At 29.3% G+C, this 22,714-nt stretch overlaps 1 protein-coding gene across 1 annotated transcript in view; it reads left to right on the forward strand.

Moving 5' to 3' along the window:
* The first annotated feature begins 329 nt into the window (after positions 1-329).
* The window catches only part of LOC123290867 (protein still life, isoforms C/SIF type 2-like), a 109,996-nt gene continuing 87,611 nt past the window's right edge, over positions 330-22,714 (forward strand). Inside the window, exons 1-2 of the mRNA XM_044871215.1 lie at positions 330-769; positions 830-1,373. Coding sequence (XP_044727150.1) covers positions 330-769; positions 830-1,373 — 984 coding nt within the window. The remainder of the gene's footprint in view (positions 770-829; positions 1,374-22,714) is intronic.

The raw sequence follows: 22,714 nt of genomic DNA on the forward strand, positions 1-22,714 counted from the left end.
TTGCTTATATCGAAAAAATAAAAATAATAATTGAAAAAAAATTAAAAGAATTTAAAAAATTGAAGAATAAAATTGTGCCTTTTAAAATCATTCAAAAATCATTTAATTTTCAAAAGAAATTTTTTTACAAAACAATTGGTGTAAATATAAAACAAAAATATTTTAAGGAAATCATGTTATTTGCTTCTTTGTAAATACGTTAAACAAAAAAAATTTTGCTTCAAAAATTAAAAAAAAAATATATATATATTTTAAATAAATTTTATTAAAATTAAAAAAAAAATCGAATAATCTAAATGCTGTACCATCAATGTTCAAATATTAAAAAAATGGTGGAATCAAATACAAATTCAGCATCGACATTATCAAAATGTTCACAAAGCGAGCAAAAAGGACAATCACATACAACATTTCCTTCCGTATCTGATAATGTAGCTATAACAGAACAACCCCATTGTAGTAAAAAACAATTAAAATATGTATATCCATTAACATCCTCCTTAAAAGCACCATCTACATCGACTGCTGGAAGTAGTAATTCGTGTACAAAAAGTATAATCGCTTCAACATCTGCTACATCTACATGCCCATGTCCATTTCGTGATATGTTAAACACATCGTTAAAATCAAGTGAACCACCCTTACCGAGTGGGGGAGGTGGTGCAATAAGTAAAGAAGTGATCAAAACATTACCGAAAACACCATCGTCATGTTCAATAAATCGTCGACGACGTCATAAAACTGTACATTTTGGTGATAATATTTTAATGCAAATATGTGCGAATGCAAATTTAAATTATAATCGTAATAATAATGGTAACGCGCAAAGTTCATCGTCACATCGACCCACAAAGAATATGCTCGATACACGTACAATACCGCAAACACGTAGTCGACATCATGATTCGTTAGGTGTACATCATGGTACTCACCATCATCGAAGTTATGGTAAATCATCCACTGCATCATCAAGCGTAACGCATCCACGTAGTAATAGTAAATCACGGATAAATACAAGTGATAATAATACATATACAACAGTGATACCAACAAAAGATCAACAAAATAATAATAAATATGAACCAAATGTTCAACAACTATTTAGTTTTATTGAACAAGTGCTAAGTGCATGGGTTGCTGAAGAAGGTTTAACATCACAAGGTGAATTAAGTGAAGTGGATGAGAAAACATTAGCAAAAAAACGTTTTCAATCAAAATGTCGTAAAGCTAAACGACATTTTAGTATTAAACAACTTGTTGCTGAAGTGAGTGTATTAAATGGTACAAGAGCTATGGGCTCGTTACGTTATCGACATTTTCATTGGCAGGATAATATTACATTTGATGAGTGTAATGAATACTTTTTACGTAAGGTAAATATCTATATATTATCTTTATACCTGCAACTTACATCACATACGGTAAGAGTAAAATACATTACCACATACTCAATAAATCAATTAAATTTTTATACCCTGAGTATATTAAATTAAAAATTAACAAGCTGTGGATAGAGTCTGGTGCCACCTTTGTGGTCCGAACGTAGAACTTCCCAGTATAATTAAATGTTACAAAAATTTTAAAAATTAAAACTCGGCCGACTCCAAGGGACTCGATCGAATGATATGCAATTTTTTTTCGGATCTTATTGCCTTTAATACGCATCGATCGACATCTCAACGAAGTCGACATCATTTTTTGTTCGCACGATATCAATCAGGATAAACTATAAGAAAAACCTCACCCTACCCGAAACAGCTCGATCGAATGTTATGAAATTCCCTTCGGATCGTATAGTCTTCAATGCCCATCGATCGACACCTCAACGAAGTCTATATCATTTTTTGTTCGCGCACCATCGACGAAGAGAAACATGTTTACGCATGTACGTACGTACATAGGTACACACACACTAACACACACACACACACACACACACACACATACTTCTTCTCCAAATTAGTGTTAATGCCTTATCCTAACCATGAAACGTTAAAGTATGTTGAAAATTTCGATTTCGAAAATCGGACCCATTACAATAATTTCCTAAAGTAAAAAAGCTAAGAAACCCTACTTTTTTAAACTGTGGACAGAAAATGATCTAAAAAAAATTTACTTCTCAATCCATACTTACAGTACACGAGACGGTGTGAGGTCGAGCTTTACCCAGCGGATATCCAGATAATCAGATAACCAGATAACCAGATGAGACCTTATACCATAGCCAATAAATTATAGTATAGATGGGAAGGTTGAACAGTTGTTACCATGTGAGCTCCAGAAACTTCTCACTCGATTCAAGAGATGTCACTAAAGTAGATTCAAGCTCTTAAGAATTGGGAAATTTTAACCCAGATACAGTCTCATATTTTTTATTATGTCAATGAAAAATTAAAATAGCGCGAATGCAGAACGGTGACGGATGCAATATGATGGACGCAATTTTCATTTTGCGTTTTCGATTAATAAAGTAATTTTATATATTTATTTATTTATGTTTTTTTGTTCACACTAGTTAGCTAACAATTTTAAAAGTCTAGCCTCTAGGTTATATAATTATGTTTATTTATGATACAATGGCGTAAACTTATAAAGACAAGGAAAAAAATACACTCTCTGTCTGGAAGCTCGTAGAGCCAAATTGGTAAGGTAATTGACATGCATCCAAGAGATCTGAGTTCGAGTCCTGGTGCGAGTGTATTTTCTTCAAATCTCTCACTAATTAATTTCTCACCATAGGTTAAGTTATTGTAATGGGTCTGACTTTAGAAATTGCAATTTTCAGCATATCTTTACGTTTCATGGTTAGGATAAGGCATTAACACTAATTTGGAGAAGAAGTATGTGTGTGTGTGTGTCTGGTACGTACATACGTACGGCCGTAGACACTTTTTTGTAGTCGATACCACGCGAACAAAGAATCATATTGATTTCGTTAAGGTGTCGATAAATGCGTTTTAAAGGCAATATGATCCGAAAAGAATTTGATAACATTCGATCGAGACGTTTCGAGTTGGTCGAGTTTTTATTTTTTTTAATTTTTATAACTTTTTATTATACTGGGAAGTTTTTTGGGTGGACCTCAAGGGTCGCACCAGACTCTTTCCACGGCTTGCTTTATATATTTTGGGCTCTTATGCTGCATTCTCAATAATAAATTCTTAATTGTATTTTCATAATAATAAAGTTGAAGCAATTTTTGCTGAAGGAATTTCGGTGGTGATGATTTCTACAGGTTGTTTTTTTAAACAATATTATTGATCATTCTGTAATTATTTTATCGGATAAATATATTAATATGCATACTTAATTTATCTGCATAGTATTTTCATAGAAATAAATCCAATTAAAAGCATACATACGAAAATTGTTTTAATAAATTTTGATTGACCTAATTATATTACAGTAATCAACAGTGATTGTAAGAACAACGCCATATCGGACGTTTTCAAATAGTATGCATGTAGTGATTGATATTATTATTATTTTAAAACAATTTTCGAGTGAAGTACGAATATATGTACAAAAATTATGTTTGTTACGATATAAATATGATCAATATTTCTGTTTTTTGAGATTAAATCTATTACGTTATAACTACAGACGCATACTCTAAGGAAATCCGATCCTTTTTCTGATTGTTTTTTTTTTAAACAAAGACTAATAGACCGGAATTGCCATTAAACGAAAATACTGGACAATCAACTTGCTATTCGTCGCACAGAAAATTTATAGAAAAATTTTGTGCAAATTAAATTCTCTACAACTTAGGCTGCGACTCAAGATTTGGTTGAGTTTCTGGTTTTGAATTCATGAGGAAGAATTGAGAATGAAGGCCGTCATTCTTGGTAGTTTATCCTCAAAGTAATTTCTGGGGAGACGTTGTTGAAGGTCCACCCAGAAAAAATTGTCAACAATATTGCAATATCGATCATTAAAATTTTGCTTATGGAAAGAGGAAAGAAAACTATATGTAACCATTCATAATATATGTAACCATTCATTCATAGTTTGCTTATGAGTCCCAGAGAATAGTATTAGTTTCGCAGCCCACACTAAAACCCTAATTAGATTAGATTAGAAAAACAGTTATAACGACCAAAAAAACTTCGGATTGAATTAAAAATTCGCGCACTAATCTATGGGGGTGTCGGTTATAAAACAATGATTTTGAATTTGCACTTTTATTAATTAATTTTAAGTTTGGTTTGAACCAATAAAATTACGGAAAAAATATCTGTACCAAATTTAGATTTCATGAATATTCCCTATTATCGAAGTTTAAAATCCGCTCTCTAATATAGCTCTCTCCATGAAATTAATATCTATCTAATAAATATGATCGTAGTGCCCCTATAACCTTAATGTACGATTAAACACAAGCAAGTATATAGATACACAGTATTTACATATACGATGCATGAACCTAGAAGCTTTCATAGGATAATTGTTGTGAGTATGTAATGTTAGGAATTTAATAATACTTCACAGTCATTAAAACTGGTGGAACAGAACACAGATATAGAAGAATCGCTTTGAAGGATAAAGTGTATAATTTAATAATTTTATGGCTACATAGTTTAAATTGTTAACAAAATTTAATGTCATTACGGGACGACTTAAACCTATTTTTTAAATTGTTTTAAAATAAATAACTCCACTGTTTTCATTTAAAACCAGTTTACAGAATAAACATTTATAAAAATCGGATTTCTAGTGCTGATAATTTGTCAAAACCACATTATAAAAATTAAGAATTCGATAGCCGACAGTTAAAACTTTAAAAATGAGAACGTGGTGACGCATTAACGATAGAATTCTTTGTTATTTCGAATGACGTTTTCTTTCTGAATGAATTGTTTGGTCTCATACATGCTCCCAAGAATTTTGGAATATTAAGTACTTCAACCAAATTTATGCTGTTATGCTGGGATTTCCAAGATTTTTTTAGCTAAATATTTGCATTATTCAGAAAATTTCAAATGTCTGGGCATTATATTAATGGACTGTGAAACAGCACGATTTTTTTAATGATGAATATTTACTTGAAACTTCATGAGTGACTTCCTTTTGAAGAGTTTACCAAACTTTTCTTTACGATTTTTTTCGAAAAGGCTGCGTTTTAAAATGAGCATGATGACCTCTTATTTGAGCTATCGTTTTGAAAAAACGGAGCAGGGAATTTGTCGGACACTATGGCCATTTGATAACATTAACTATTATTAAACAATTCAGCAAAAATGAACCATGTACGTAAAAAACACAAATATTAAAGTTTGCTATGTTCGAGGTGGTACACAAGCTAATCGGTGAAGTATTTTTGTCGGACAATAAAATCCGACAAATTCCCTGCTGTGTTGTTTCAAAAAGATAGCTCAAATATGACTTCATCATGCTCAATTGAAAACAATCTTTTCGAAACAAAAAATCGTAGAGGAAAGTTTGGTAGACTCGTTAAAAGAAAACCACTCACAAAGTATCAAGTTTGTATTTATCATTTAAAAAAACCTGTCCCACGGTCTATAAATATTGTAAAAATTTATTTTCTGGACGTTAAACGGGTTAGCAATAAAAAATTAGTACAAAAGGATTCTTAACGGAGAAAGCTTCTTTGACATATTCCCAATTATTACAATCCTCTAATTTCTTTTCCAAATCCATTTTTATAGAAAATATTAAAACCTGCAAATTGTTTTTCTTCGAAAGACATTCGATAATATTTTTTTAAAACAATTTAAAAAATAAAATAAATCTTTTTGATGGATGATATTCCGACTCTATTTGTAGAATTTAATTTTGCTATCTTTGTGACAATGTCAAGATTTCACATCGAACCAATCATCTTTCACTCACTATAGATAGATAGGTATATAATACGATACGATATCAAATGTTAAGATGTCAAGGTTACTTCAAATAATAATGAACTAAAGGGGTGTAATTTTACCAAAGAGAATTTCATCATTGAATTAGATAATAATAATGTATACTAGCTAACAGTAGAATATATACTACTAACTGTTTGATAGATAAATATTGTTTTTATCCCGAAAATCGAAATAAAATATTTCATAATTTCTAGTTTTTAATATATAAAGTACTCGAGTGGTACCCAACCGCTTCGCTGGGTTTAAAAGTAAAGATTGATAAAGAATGCTCTCGCTCATTCCCTTTCTATAACACTCGAAATAATGGTAAGGATTGCTTTACACAGGTAAAATATATTTATGGTTTTCTATTTTTTTAAATGTATAATAGTAATTATTCAGAAAGATGGCCTTGAAATATTTTATATTGAGTATTTTTACAGAAATCTGTAATTTATGGTAATGTCAAATGACTACTTTTACAGAAATCTGTAAAATATGGTAATGTCAAATGTCAAATTAAATTAATTTTTTTTATGTTTTTAAATTTACTGAATGAGAAATTTATTGGCTATGATTTCTGAAGCCCATATCCACCACTTATTGTATCTATATACTTTGATACCTATTTCTTACATATCCTCCACGTACATATAGGGTTGTGGATAATAATACATAGGGTAGGAATGTAAGACCTTATTATGGTAGGTATCTTAGTAACTTGAACGTAAGTTATATCGTTAGTGTAACGTTAATTCTATGAAATATAGTGAAACTTCAACATTATTAATTGTATGAAATATAGTAAAACATCATTTCAAATTATTAATTAATATTATTTGAGTAAAATCCACTTTATTTTAAGATTTTGTTAATCAAAATATTTTGTTTATGTACATCGACTTGTTAGTCATCTTCACAACAATAAAATTATAAACAAACAACTTACCTATATTTATAATAAAATTAAAATTATATAATTATCAGGTGATAAAGAAACCTGTAGAATTGTTAACAATATAAATAAAAACAATTTTATGATCCAAGATCGTTAAAATTATTTATTAAAAGAGATGAAAGCAGTTTTCAATTAATAAAAATTAGTTAAAATTACACAAAGTAGTTAAAAAATAGATAAAAATTTAAATTAAAAAAAATTAATTAATAAACATTATGATATGTGAATCATTTGTCAAAATATAATTAAATATAAATAAATGAAACTAACGGCAATTTGAAATAAAGTTGAAACAGAAAGAACCATTTGATCGTTTAAAACTAAGAAAACATCCCTGCCATGTTTATGGATTTCCAGAGCCTCTTGTAGATTCATTCTTGAACCCTTTTGTGCAAAATGAAAAATTTCCATTGTGTCTTTAGGTTTATGCTCAGAATCCACTAGGTGTTTTGCAAAGGTAAAATCATCAGTGTTGTTTCGATAATATTTTAAATGTTAATTTTTTTTAAATTCAAAATTTCTAATCTTCGCAGATTAACTTGTAAATATCTGATTTTTTCACTTTTGATTTGTTGTTTAACAAGAAATTAGACAACTTCACAGGCAGTTTAAAAGCTTTATTAGCTCCATGTAATTTTAAAATTTTACCAATTTTATAAGATATGTTGCCATAAGAGAAGATGGTTTTATAGCTTTGTTGAATTTTTATACCTGAATTATACAAAGTGCTTTTTGAAAAGTTTTTTAACTTCTTCTCGATGAGAGAATCTATAACATAATCGTCAAATCCATTTCTTGCAGCGATGTTTTTTATTGTAGTAAATTATTTTCCAAATTTTTATCACTTAATGCAATATTTAGAGCTCTATGGATTGATCATTGAATTAAATGAAGCTATTTTTTGGGCACGATGGTAGAGAGACTCATTGGAACGGTGGTATCTATGCACGTTGGTTTTCTATAAATAACTTAATAACTTAAATTTACATCATTTCAAAGTTTGTAAAATCTTATATTTGTATAAAACACGTGTCACGATGTTTGTTCACGATGAACTTCGAAACTTCTAAATCGATCTTAATGAAATTTTGCACACTTTATCACGGTAGTATTTGTTTTTAAAGTTAAATTTTCTCAACGAAGCAGTCAGGTAATCTAGGTTATGTTAGAGTGGTTGTCCTCGGGTGGGACACACTTAGATTATTGTCTATTGTGATACCAAAAGAGGTTTTGTACATCCCCGTCCACTACTCCATGAACCATTTGGTGCTGTTTAGGACTATCAGGAGTGCTTTGATGTCAATGAAATTCAGGTCGAAAAGGTCGTCAAAGAAAGGCTTAAATGAGTTCATCTCTTCATCGCAAGAGTTGTGACAGCTTCTACAATAATCATGATGCACACATACGTAGCGTGCCTGCTGCCTAGCCAGTGTCATATAATAGCCGCAACAATCTTGCTGATATAGGCCCTTCGAAAGGTAGAAGAACGCCTACTCAGACCGTATCTAAAACGTTCTGTCTTCTGTGACAGCAAGTGCCACATAAACCAGTTAGTAAAATTATAATTATTTGAATCACACTGTTCACTGGGAAAAGAAAATTACATTTACCAGAATTAGAATAATGAATACATAGTATTCATTATTAATTAATAGTATTTATTACACAAGGGAACACATTAGAAAGTTTTTTATACAGCTGCCAAAATGCTTGTTTTGGATTACAATTACCTGACATAACTAGAAACTGATACAGTGAGTCATAAAAAAATTGAAGAACAGAAAATTTATCTTTCTTCGCGTATCCGGAGGCACTGAGCAAAAAAGCAATCATACACATGATTGGAAGGCTGTCGCCACAACATAAGCACTGCAAAAGGCATTTTCTTTTGTTTACCTTTATACTAGAAATACAACACATTTTAGGTGTCCACGACTTTTCAAAATCTCCAATCTTAAACCCAAAATAAAAGCAGTAAGCTGCTTTTATCTCTTCCGTCATTTTTTTTTTATTTGTCACTACATAACAACCGCACACGTAAAAAAATTTATTTGGTGGATATCTACAACATCTTCTTTAATGACTAGTCATATTTTTATGTATAAAACGTCTTTATAACTTAACTTGATATAATATCACAATAGAAACTTGTGGATGTAATATTTTGAATAATCTTTTTTGAGAACTTATGTACAGTCGGACAATTCTAATGAAATGTGAAAGGTGAGGGTAGTGCAACAAAAATATTTGATTACTGTTTTGGTTGTCAAATTCTTGTTCCCATGGGGTATTAATTTTAAGAGTATATCGAACTTTATCAGTAAAATATAAACTCTAAATAAGTCGACTTATCTAAACGTATTTCATTATAAAGTTCGTTAAGGCAATAGAGGACTGGATGCAGCCTAAGAGCGGTAGAGTTTTGTAAAGACCTTTCAGAGTTGTTGAATCCTGTGTAAAGTGACATTCGATTATGCTAAGACTAAAGAAAAAAAATGGATAAACACAACAAATAAAAAACAAATAAAAATTTTATTACTTTAGCTCTAAAGCGAAATGTTCATAAAAGTCTATGACTTGAACATGTTTTCTATCGGTACAACTGATCCAAAATATGATGTCTTCAATAATATTGAAATTTTTTTTTATTAATCAAGTAAATGAAACCGAAAATAAGTTCTTTCCTAAAAATTTTCTTACTGATCCTAAATTTTATGAAACCCGTCACAAAATGTTCTTATGAGTGTATACAAACTCCAATTAGATTGGAAAATACATCAATATTTTGGTATATTTTAAACATTTTTTGACTCTTGATATATTTTACCTGAACTCGAAGTAAGATACTAACTATTTAGATACTAACTATGAATTCGATATGAAAAATGAAAACTATTTGTTTCTACCTTTTTACTTTTTTAGGCCCTTTTTGGTTCTTTATGTTTTTTTCCAAATATCTCGGTTTACAAGAATGTTCATGTGTTCACATACATTCAATACTTATACGTATATTATAATTAGAGGTTTTTCTTACGAAATATGACGTAAAGGCTTTGTTTATATTCAATTTTTACTTTTTTTAACACTTTTTCTTTGAGGAAAAAGCTCCTTGTTTTTATCTACAGTTTATAAAATATTTTAAGACAAACGTTAAAGACTTTTAATTATTACATTTCTTTAAACCACCTTCAAACTACCGCACCGGATGGGGTTTGTATGTTATTACAAAATTTTCACCTTGCCGAAATCTGCATACCTTCTTTAAAACGCAAAACCAAAATTTGAGGGATAGCATTTTTAATTTTGAATAAGAAGTTAAATCAACTTCTTGCGGTAAAAAATATTATTTGTTCATTTGCACACTATAACTCAAATTTAATGAGTTTTTAAATTTATTTAATAATTATTGATTTCATTATATTGATATTATTGATGTGAATGGTCTCCGTTATGATTATGGCATAGATGTATGATAATATTATTACAATTTAATGCAGAGCAGCAAAAAAAAAAATTATTATTAAAACTATTTAAAAATAAGTTTTAAATACATTTTAGGCATGTTTTCTATTAAATTTTGGGTAATAATTGCAATAAAAACCATAGAAATTAAGCCGCGGGATGAGTCTGGTGAGATCCTTGAGATCAACACGAATATCTTTCTCGTATAATAATAGTCAGTAGAATAAAGAGTTCTAAAAAAAAGTAAAAACTCGACCGCATCGAAACGACTCGAACGAATGTTATAAAATTCTTTTCGCTTCATATTTTCAATAATACGCCTTGATCAACACCTCAAGGAAATTGCTATCGTTTTTAGTTCGCGCGATATCCATCAGGAAAAAAAACTTCACCTTGATATTATTTTTTGTTGATATTAGTTTTTATTCGCGGGCGATCAAGGCTACACATATATTACACTTATACAGCCCGTAACTCGAAAAGTACTCGTTATTTTTCGGCCGTGAGAGCTTTTGATCAGAATGATCCAAAGAACATTGAAATGTAGGCTAGAACAAGTTTCACAGAAAGCCCTATTCCTATCTAATATTGTAACGTACTTTGGATTTCGAAAATCGGACCCATTACGATAGCTTCCTATACTGGGAAGATAAAAATCAAACGTATTCCAATTATCTAGCATATAATATGTTGTTTATGGATCCGTAATCACTAATTAAATGTGTTTATAGAGGTTCCACTATGTTTTAAAACAACGCTTCGTTATAGTTATAGTTATAGTTAAAGTTAAAACAAGGTCATGTAAAGGTTAATGGATATTGAAATGCAATTATAATGTTATAATTACTAAATTACCGGTGTTTAATGACCTAATAATGTATTATATGTAAATCCTAAAGGTATATGGTATTATACATATATACGTTTATCACGGATTTAGTAATATAAAACAGTTGATCTGCTTGCCTGTCTATCTGTCTGTCTACTTGTATGTGAAGTAAGCACAGCATATATGTAAATTTTATTGACAATAGTAAAGAGTGATGAGGTTTTACACAGAGCAAACAATTTTGTTATTATTTAATTTTGGTTTCATTTGTTTTAATTTATGATTAATGGGAATTGTACAGGAAACAATGTAGTTATTACAAAAGTGATGGAATAGAAAATTATTGGAATGATAATATTTTGACGTATAAAATCAAAACTTCCATATAAATATATCGTCACAATACAAAGTTACAAATAATTTATGAGTAATATAGAGTGTATATGCTATACAAAGTACAGACAAAATACAGGATTTTTTAGTTAAAAAGCCAAATTAAAAATATGCATTAAAGACTTAAAAAAAGCAGCAATTTCCTCTCGAAATTAGTTCCACAACGCATTGTTTAAAATATGTTAAAAAACAACAGTAGCTTTTTTTGAGGCCTTAAATAAGTGCCTAAGCTCTTCGTTCAAGAGACATCGATTTGCTAAACTATAGAATCGAGGAGAAAATAATAGCGAAATAATTTATATTTATTTTTTTTATTGCTTTGCTTTAGAATTAATTATTAACATTAATAATGAAAGTGAACACAAACAATTGACTGAGTTAATTGTTGAAATACATACTCCGCTATTAGAATTTTTTTGGATTTCTCGAAAATGTTTTACAAAAACGTTTTACAAAAACACTAGTCGAAGCTACCTGCAAACTGTCAACTTCTTGTCTTTTATAGTTTTGGAGAAAATAGACACCAAAATTTTGTGCTAATGTGCTCCCTCACGGGTAAACAGGAATTTTTACGAACAAATTTTTCAATAAAAGTTGTTAATTTTTTTAAAATGAAAATTTTTAATATGTAAACTTTTGGTCTATCTCTTACGGGCTGCAAGAAGGGTCCCACAGCCCAAGATCCAATTGACCTTTGTTGCTCATTTACTAACTTTTTACGTCCTGAGTACACTATAAAAATTTCAGCTTGATATCTCTTTTCATTTTGGAGTTAGTGTGCCTACAGACGGACAAACAGACAGACAACCGGAAAAAGATTTTTAGGTAATTTTATGAACATCAATATTAAAATTTTGTTCGAAGCATCAATAATTTTAAGCGTTACAAACTTGAGACTAAACTTAGTATACCTTGATATATATTACATATATACAGGGTATACAAATATTTAATAATTATTTTGGTTACTGTAAACTAAAAATCAATAAACTAGATAAGCCTACGTTAATTCATAATTATTTTCTGCAACAGAGTTATAACATAAAAAATCTTATTTTTTTAAAAGTTTGCGTTTTCTAGAAAACTTCCTGAAGATATTGCTACTAGTTTTGAGGTCTAGATAGATATTTGCAGTTGGGCAGTTTAACCCGTAAACAACCGATACTGTAATTGGTTTTACTTTACAAATCATAAAGCAGATTTGCGCATTTAATCGGTAAACATATTATTATTTCATAAAAATTTTAGATAACGATTACATGCTAGGCTCTCTTTTTATAAGTCATTATTAGCAGACTGAAATTTTGTATAAGACTTTGTTATGGCAAGCTTGAAAAATTGTTATTGTTGGAAATTTTGAAAAATTTTAATTGCACGACAAGATCAAATTTGATAAATATTCGATTTCTTATTTTTATAAAAATAATAGTTGCATGCAAAGTGAAAAAAGAAAGTCTGAAAATTCCGATTGATGTATTGGGAGGACACAAAAAAGTGCCTACTATATAGCATGGAATATGGTGGAAAAACTCATGAACATGAATTCTAAACTTTTCTATCATGCTATTAAGAAATTAAAAAAAAAGTATGAAACGTATAAGCTTAAAATATACAAAATACTTGTGTACACACTATATAATGGTCTAACCTTATTTGCGCCCTCATGGGTAAACAATGATCATTACGAAAAAACTGTTTCAAAAACTGTATATTTTTTATAAGGAATATTTTTCACATTTAAACTTTTGTTTTAACGGTTTTCCTAAAGGTTTACATTTAATAACATTTTTTACATTGAAAATGTTCTAATGATCCCTAACGGTTTACAATATAGGTCCTGACGGTCCAAGACCAAATGATCTATATTTATTTACGAAACCGACCTCACTTTTTGCCTAAATTCCAGCTTGCTACCTCTTTTCGTTTTTGAGTTATCGTTTTCACAGTCGGATACACAGATAGACAGACAACCTGAAATGGACTAATAGTCATGATTTTATGAACACCTATACCAAAATTTTGTTCGTTGCATCAATATTTTTGAGCTTTACAAACTCAGTATACCTTGATATATATATATTTTATATATACATGGTATAAAAAGATTATAGTTTTTTATACAGTCTTATAGTGGGACTTATGTAAGCGATTTATATGAATGAACTAGAAGAAGTCAGGATAATTAACACTTCTTGCTATTTTTAATTTTATTCGAAGAGTTTTTTATATCTCTGAAAATCAATATCTGTCCGTTTTTTAAATGATAATGCTAATTTACATTTAAAAGTTGAACAGTATGTTTTATTAATCACTATTTTATTAAAAATTACTAGAAAGTGACTATTACTACTTGTAGAGATAGAAAATGTTTTTAAGGATAACTACACTTACAATTTCAAGGTAGGGACATTTCTTAAATAAAGTTTGTATGTACTGAAGCTATACTTAACATACGGCCCAGTTTGATATTTTACTCTAACTTAAGGGTTTCGAGTAACTGGCGCCGATTAATACAGTATTCAACATCAAATAAAATACGGAGAAAATACATACATCACAGAAAATTCCGTCATTATTGAAAATCCAGCTAAGTTTATGCAAACCGGTATTTATGATTTTATTTTTTTATTTTATTTATTTTATGATGTTCTAATTCTAAGCTTCACAAAACGCTTGAAATTGTAGAAATTTCAGCATAAAAGGTATATAAATCCATCGAATATTATTTAATTTAAAAAAACTGGCTTATAATTATATCAAATATTTTCGATGTTATTTACATAAAATAACTTTTCACTTTGTTTATACTATATGTATGTCAATGTAGTATTAAATTATAATTGAGAAAAATTATTATACCATGTATATGAAATATACCAAGGTATACTAAGTTTAGTCCCAAGTTTGTAACGCTTAAAAATATTGACGCTATGAACAAAATTTTGGTATAGGTGTTCATAAAATCATTTAATTAGTCCATTTCCAGTTGTCTGTCTGTCGGTCTGTCGTCACGATTACTCAAGACGAAATCAAGCTCGAGATATCAAGCTAAAATTTATATAGCGTGCTTAGAACGTGAAAAGTGAAAAGTGAGGTCGAGTTTGTAAAAGAGCAACATAAGTCAATTGAGTCTTGGGCCCGTAGAACCCTTCCCCGTAGAATCTTGTAAGCCGTTAGAGATAGAACAAAAGTTTAAATGTAAAAAATGTTTCTTATAAAAAAAAAACAACTTCTGTTTGAAACATTTTTTCGATAACATTACTGTTTACCCGTGAGAGCGCCTATTATGCACAAATTGTAGTATTATATGGGTATATCAGTTATATGTGTGTGACATGTATGTATGTGTAATGTGACAGAGTAATAAAGACTGTCTATACATGGTATTTCAACAATTAACTCAGTCAACTGTTTGTTTTCACTAGTTGTCTTCATAAATTTAGTAAACAAATGGTGGAAACGCAAGAAACTTATATATTGTATCAATACGTATGATGTACTAGGTATTTATATGCACTTCCACCATATTTTAAACTGGATTGTTTGAGACATAAACTGTTGATATTTATTTATTAACCGACTTCAAATAGAAAAGGAGGGGGTTATCAATTCGACTGTATTTTTTTTTATGTGTGTTACCTCAGAACTTTCGACTGGGTGAACCGATTTTGATTATTATTTATCTATTTAAAAGCTGGTGCTTCCCGTGTGGTCCCATTTTACAGTTTTGACAATGGCATCCATGGAAAAACCAAAAAAGTCTTAAATTTGCATTAAGTATGCACGACAAGAGGACGAATAACTCAATATCAAGCCAACTGATGTTTCTTTTTTTAGTGACAAATTAGTACTTGAGATTCACTAAAAAGCACAAAATAAAAAAAAAACCGACTTCAAAAAGAAAAACTTTTCCAAAACAAATGCACTAAGAAGTAAAAAAATAACGATAATATAATGTAGTTAAAATTATTGTTATTTTTGGAGTCGGTGTCAGCCAAGCTAATGTAGCAAACTGTTCTGTCACAATTGTTTCCTTGGTTGACACCGACTCCAAAAATAAAAAATAATTTTAACTAAATTATATTATCGTTATTTTTTTACTTTTTAAAGTATTTTAAGCTGTTTTATTGTAAAATTTTCCGACTTTCTTGAGTGAAACAAAATTTTAATTTAGCTATAGCTTTGTCACTGATTGTGAAGACAAAAGTTAGTTAAATCGATTTAACTTACGGGTTAAATTAATGATGTTTTCTTGAAATCGTTATTTAAGAATTAATGTTTAACCGCTAGTTTAATATTAAGTTTCAATTTCAACTTAAGCTTTTAAGAAACTTCCCTTAGTAGGCAAAGAAATATTTATTACGATTAAGTGATTGTAAGTAGAGTCATGTTGAAGCCAACATTATTAATTTCCGTCGGAAAATTTGAGCTCCACAACTAATGAGCGTATTTTTCTCTAAAATGCATAGTTTTTGAGTATATTACATACAAATGTTGAAAAATGTGGATAATGGTTTTCTGAAATTACTCTTTTTGGCATATGTGGCAGTGCTGTTTTTCAGATTTCTTTGAGTTTCACCTAATTTGACTGGATTATTAAGTAATTTACTTACAAATCGCTAGACCTTTTTTCAGTTTAAAGGCATTCTCAATTTTTTAACAATATGCGATGGGTTACATAACACTGCAAACTTAGCTACAAATTTAAGATTAATTAACCATATGTCATCGGAAATTGATATTATATCATTTAAATGCATGAGCACAGATTATATGTGTGTTGTATATAATGGCTTGAGGTTCATTTATTAACTAATAATCATGTTTATGCTCTCCATTGATTTTAAAACACAGTCCTACGATATGGTGAACTAACACAATCCTAAAACACAATCTTACGATATGGAAAAATGTTTATGTGAAATTCCCGGTAAGTGACAGTAGGATAAATAATAGCAAACAGACATATAAGAAGTAAGCAAAGAAATTTATTAGAACGAAGAAATAAAATCTTGTGTGTTTTCATTAGATCTTGTGTGTTATCTTAAGAATGCATTAAATTTCGATAATTCTTTGTGATGAGAAAAAACTTAAAACGCTTAGACCAATAAAACAAGTTAAAGCCTCTTGCTCTCTTCGCTAGTGAATGCTCAATTTATAATCAAAATGGAAATAATCATAAATATAAAACTGCGCTAAGAACTACAATACAATACACAAAATTGAGAAAAGTTTAAAAAACAAACTCATTTATGTAGGTTTTTATACCATGCATATCTGAAATATACATAGTATATTAAATTTAGTCTCAAGTTTGTAACGCTTAAAAATATTGATGCTACGAAAAAAATTTTGGTATGGGTGCTGATAGAATCATCTAAGCAGTCCATTTTCGGTTGTCCGTCCGTCCGTCTGTGAACACGATAATTCAAAAACGAAGATATCAAGCTGAAATTTTTTCAGCGCACTCAGGATGAAACAAGTGAGGTCGATTTCGTAAATTAGCAACATAAGTCAATTGGGTCTTTTAAACCGTTAGAAATAGAACAAAAGTTTAAGTGTAGGAAATGTTCCTTATAAAAAAATAAACAACTTTTGCTTGAAACATTTTTTTGTAAACATCATTGTTTACTCACGACGGCACACATTAGAAGCAAATTTTTTAGTATATATTAATATGGCATTATCAGCTATGTATGTGTGACATGTATATGTGTAATGTGATAGACTAATCAACTCTTTCTATACATGGTATTTCAACAACTAACTCAGTCAGTTGTTTGTTTTCACTTGTTTATTCGCTATTTGATTGACTTTTCAAAAATTGTCAAACTTTTTTTTACAAGACTCCCTAATTGAAGCTACCTACAGAATTTAAACGCTATCTTTTATATTTTTGGAGAAAATAGACATCAAATTTTAGCTCTAATTTCCGCCCTAACGGGAAGACATTATTATTTACAAAAGAATATTTTGAAAATTGGTTTGTTCTTTATAAGGAATTTTAACAATTAATCTTTGGTTCTGTATCCTATTATTTACGAGATGAAGTCTATGACTCAATCGACCTAAGTTGCTCATTCATAAACACAAAGTCACTTTTTACGTTCTGAATACGCTACAACAATTTCAGCTCGATATTTATTTTCGTTTTTTAGTTATAATGTTGACAGACACCTATATCAAATTTTTTTGTACTATTAATATTTATCGAGTTTGATAGTTGTCCTTTTTCATCAAGATTAAAATCACCACAAAAAATGATTTTATTATATTCTGGTTTTATAATTTCAAGCAGCTGTATCATAAGATCCGTAAATACCAAAAAATTTCCTGCTAATGACCGGTAAATAGCAACAATGTTATATAGTCGAATATGTAAGCCGGGATGCATGGGAAAAGTGGAGAAAAAGCACCAATTTTAATGAACTTTTTGTAACGTGTTTATAGGACCTCAAGGAAGATTCAACCATCATGACCTACTCAGAGTAGTTCAAGTTTATTTGTAATGCTTATTTTGGCTTAAAAATGTAAGAATTTATCGTCTAAACTTTTATCTTGGAGGTTTTTTTGGTTGCTGATAACGAATCTGATGTCAATATGAACGAGTTTTGTCACGCGTTCCAAAAGTCGTGCTATTTTTTGCCAAAAATTTCACTTTTTTGATATAAAAACGTCAAACTAAGTATTTGTCGTCCAATTTTTACTCTACGAGATATTTTTGGGCGATGTTTACGAATTCGATGTTTGATTACACAGATTCTATGACGCTTGACTAGATTAAGTTGGCTGAATGTTCCATGGGATCCTATAAACACGTTAAAAAAAATTTCTTAAAATCAATGCTGTTTGCTCACTTTTCCACTTTTTCTCGGCTTTTTAATTGGACTAATACTTGATTTGAGATTATAATTTATCGAAATGTATAAAAAGTCATACAATTAAGTAAACGTACTCAAAAGATATTGCACGGCATCTTAAAAGTAATATGGCCGTTTTAATGTCTCTTGATAAAAGTATTAAATTAAATTTCAAGACTTTGGATACTCATCCTAGTTTTTATTACCTATTTATTATAAAATATAAACGAAATATACAGCTTACCAAATAGGTTATTGGTGCAAACTTGATTTATAGGCTTGTAGAAAATGTGACAGGTTTCTTACTTATATAAGACAACAACGCACTTACAACTAATCGAGGGTTTTTCCACATTTGTATACAGGTTGATATTTGTTTTTTTTTTAAACATCCAAAATAATGATTAATTCGGTCAATCAGCGTCGGTCAATTTTTCCTTCCATATCTTTAGAACCGATAACACGATTTTGGTCGATACAATTTGGTGTAGTGACGGTTTTTTGCCATTAAAAACAACTCATATCAACCATATAAGTTAAATCAATTCGTGGGCGCGAAGAGTGGGGTAGCGGAAAGATTGAGACAAAAATTAAGTATCGAAACTTTATTTATATATGATTCAATTATTTTTTTAGATAAAAATGAGACTTAAATAAACAACACTAATTACTCATATCGGCGCTTTCTTTAAGATTAAAAAAAACTTATTCAATGGATTTGAATCAGTAGAAAGTTGCTGCCAATTTACGGGGGCATTGCCACAAAAATTATTTAAAAAAAAGCGTTGATATGAATAATCAGTGTTGTTTAGATTTTATTTTTATCTAAAACATCATTACATAGTATAAAACCAAGTCGCTTTCTCTGTCCCTATGTCCATTTGTATGCTTAAATCTTTGAAACTACGCAACGGATTTTGATGCAGTTTTTTTTAATAGATAGAGTGATTCAAGAGGAAGGTCTATATGTATACATCTAAAATAATAACATAATAATATCCATTAAATAGTGGAGAAGTACTGCTATTTTTGAGGTTTCTAAAGTGATGTCGTAAATAATTACATTTTTTCCGCATACATTGCAAACGCAGGCTGAACCCTACGAGTTTTATCAAAATAATGTACTAAGTATTGTACACATTGAAAAGGTCTACAGAAAAGTTGCACCCGTGCGAAGCCGGGGCGGGTCGCTAGTATCTGAAATAAATGTAAACAATTTTTCGAAATTTTTGTCTCATTTTTCATCTTCATTCCATTGCGAATATAGGAGCTAGAATTCCAAAGAGAATAATGGACCTGTTTAAATAAGAGAAATAAACAAAGAGTATTCAAAATATTTTTCTATCTTGTGCTTCAAACGACTTCATACTGTGTAAAGCTTTTTTCGAACTATTCTGTTTATATTGTCAATATTACAAGTATTTATAATATTTAGTAATATATCATCATAATGACGTCAACAAGATTATCACATTTTTCTTTAAGCCGAAAATTCGTTATATCGTGCTATTTTGTGTGCTGTATTGAAAGCATAAAAAACGAATGTTATTTATAGTACCTATATATAAATATACTAGAGTGATACTCACCCGCTTCGCTGGGCTTAAAAGTAAAGATAAGTAAAGATGGTTCTCGCTTATCCCCTTTCTATAACACCCGGAATAATGGCAGGATTGCTTTACACAGGTAAAATATATGTATGGTTTTCTATTTTTTTAAATGTATAATAGTTGTAATTATTCTTTGAGTATATCAGAGAAGATGGCCGTGAAATATTTTATATTGACTAGTTTTACAGAAATCTGTAATTTATGGTAATGTGAAATGACTACTCTTACAGAAATCTGTAATTTATGGTAATGCCAAATTAAATTAATTTTTCTTTTTTTTTTTTATTAATATTTTTTTATACATTATAGTTCATGTGTTATTCTGATATATGTATAAGTTATATTGCTGTACAGTCTCATTAAAAACCATTCGCTAGTTTAAGCGTGAAAGCGAAACAAATACGCAAACATGCTTACTTTCGCATTTATAATATATAGAGATACGTATATGTTTATAAAATACAAATAGATTTAATAATAGCAGTGATGGCTTCAGTGAAGTCTTTTTTTAATTTAATATACAAAAAAATAAAGAAATTTGATTGTGAGTGTATTTTACGAACAAATTTGAATATTGATCCCGTACATTTTTCATTTTTATACAAAAGGTAAAACTCTTCTTTAAAATTTATTAATGACATTTTAAGTTTATATGAATTTATAGGGAATTGAGTTGTTCATAAATTTCGATATACATGTTTAAAAAATGTTTAGAAATTTAATTTATTGGATACAGATAAATTTGTATTTTAATACCGAAGAATTAGAAAACCTACGACTATGGTTATTTGCTGGATGCTTTACAGGATGCTTCGTTCACCAGATCACTTTTTAATTACGCGAAAAAAAGTACCGTTGACTCGTTTATTCTAAAAATGTTATCGTATTTCTTCGTTAATGGAGATGTTGTTTTTTGAACATAGAAATTCAAAACAAATTTTTACAAAGAACAGGTGTGCATATCAGATAAATACCTGATTGCTTCAGAGAAATTCTTAGATTTTACAAAAGTAAAGATATAAATTTCGCCTAACGGGGTTAAAAAGGGGTATAAAATTATTTTGAGGTTATTTGTATCGTCATTTTTGAAATAAATACTTAACCGATTTTAAAAATTATTTCACATGTAGAAAGTAACATTATCGACGAATATCATGGGCTAAATAATAATAAAAAACAAAATTCAGGTTCCGTTCCAAAAAATTTTTAAACAAAAGGGAGGATAAGTGACGCCAATCTACTAGTCACCATAGATAGGTGATTCACAAAAACAATCTGTGTGATGTCATAAAATTTTTGATTTGAAACAGTATTCGGTTGCATCGTTAATGAAACCTACTGTCTGCCAAACTGAAAATGCTTGTTACAGCTTCGGCTGGTGATGTATATCTGAGAACAACTTTCAAAGACACGGCCGCGTAAATCAATCCCAATGTCATTAGTGACATGGTCTATTTTTGAACAAATGTCGTTAAATCACACGATTTATATAAAAAGTTATCGTTATTGAAATGTTAGATAACAATGCCCTTGAATTTTGGTACTTTTCCTAATCTTGGGAACTGTTCTTGAGATCCATCGACTTGTGCATGTTACTTCTACTTTTATTTGAGGTAAATAATTTAGTAGGATAGAGAAATTCATTTGCACGCTTTGCTAAGGACTGTCGAATTATGAATCAATGTATATTTTCAAATGTATGTTAACTTCAATTTTTTAAGCTTCTTTCATGAAAACGATATTGGCAAATTTTAGCAAAGTTTCGATCATTGTTAGAGATCATAGTTTGATAGATATAAATGGGCTTAAAATAAAATATTTACCAAATAAAAAATAACTGATCTGAGAGGCTTTTTTGATTTTATAAAAACGCTGTCAAATAATTTAACATTACCATTGTGGAAATCTTTTCTGTGTGTTTTTTACTAACTAGTTTCGATATGTTGTATTCGAATAGCAAGTTTTGAATATATATTGATGTATTTTTATGCCATCAGTGGCATTTGACATACGGCTAAATAACAATTGAGGTTATTAAGCTAACATAGATACGATACGAAAACTCCTGATTGTGCAATTTTATAGGAAATATAAACTAGATAATTTAAGAGAAAATTGCAAAATTGTGTTCACATTTATTTCTAAATATAATTAAACTCATTTATTTAATATAATTATTTGTATTTGAAAAAATAAATTGTGTATAATTCATTTTGTTGACCTAAATTTACTTTGTATTTATTTATATTGTACATAAAGGTTCACATTTATATATACAGGTATATAAGGTAATCAAATTTATTTATGTGTTATAGTTGATGATTTATATCGAATCTTCTATCGATTCGTAAAGTATCTGAATATAGTTCTTTTCTTCAATATATAGTTCTTTTGATTTTAAAGATGATTGAACGCAAAGTAAGTTAATAATGTTCCATCTCTTATTGTTTTCAATTATAAATTCATTAATATTTAACCACCTAAAAAGAAACAAGTCCAGTAGATTACATAGCGACTTTAACAGTCTGAGCCCATTATTAGAAAGATTTGAATATATTTTTAATGGGCCCCTACTGTTAAAGTTGCTGTGTAAATATTGGACTTGATTTTTTATTTCGTTTCAGATTTTATTTAACGCAATCGGGTTTTCATACTAAAAATATTTCATTGCGTCATAGAATTTTTATCGAGAATTTCAATTTTGCAAATTGCATTCACTTTAAAATAATTACAAG

This window comes from Chrysoperla carnea, chromosome 1 (genome assembly GCF_905475395.1).
Source record: "Chrysoperla carnea chromosome 1, inChrCarn1.1, whole genome shotgun sequence".
Classification (NCBI taxonomy): Eukaryota; Metazoa; Arthropoda; class Insecta; order Neuroptera; family Chrysopidae; genus Chrysoperla; species Chrysoperla carnea.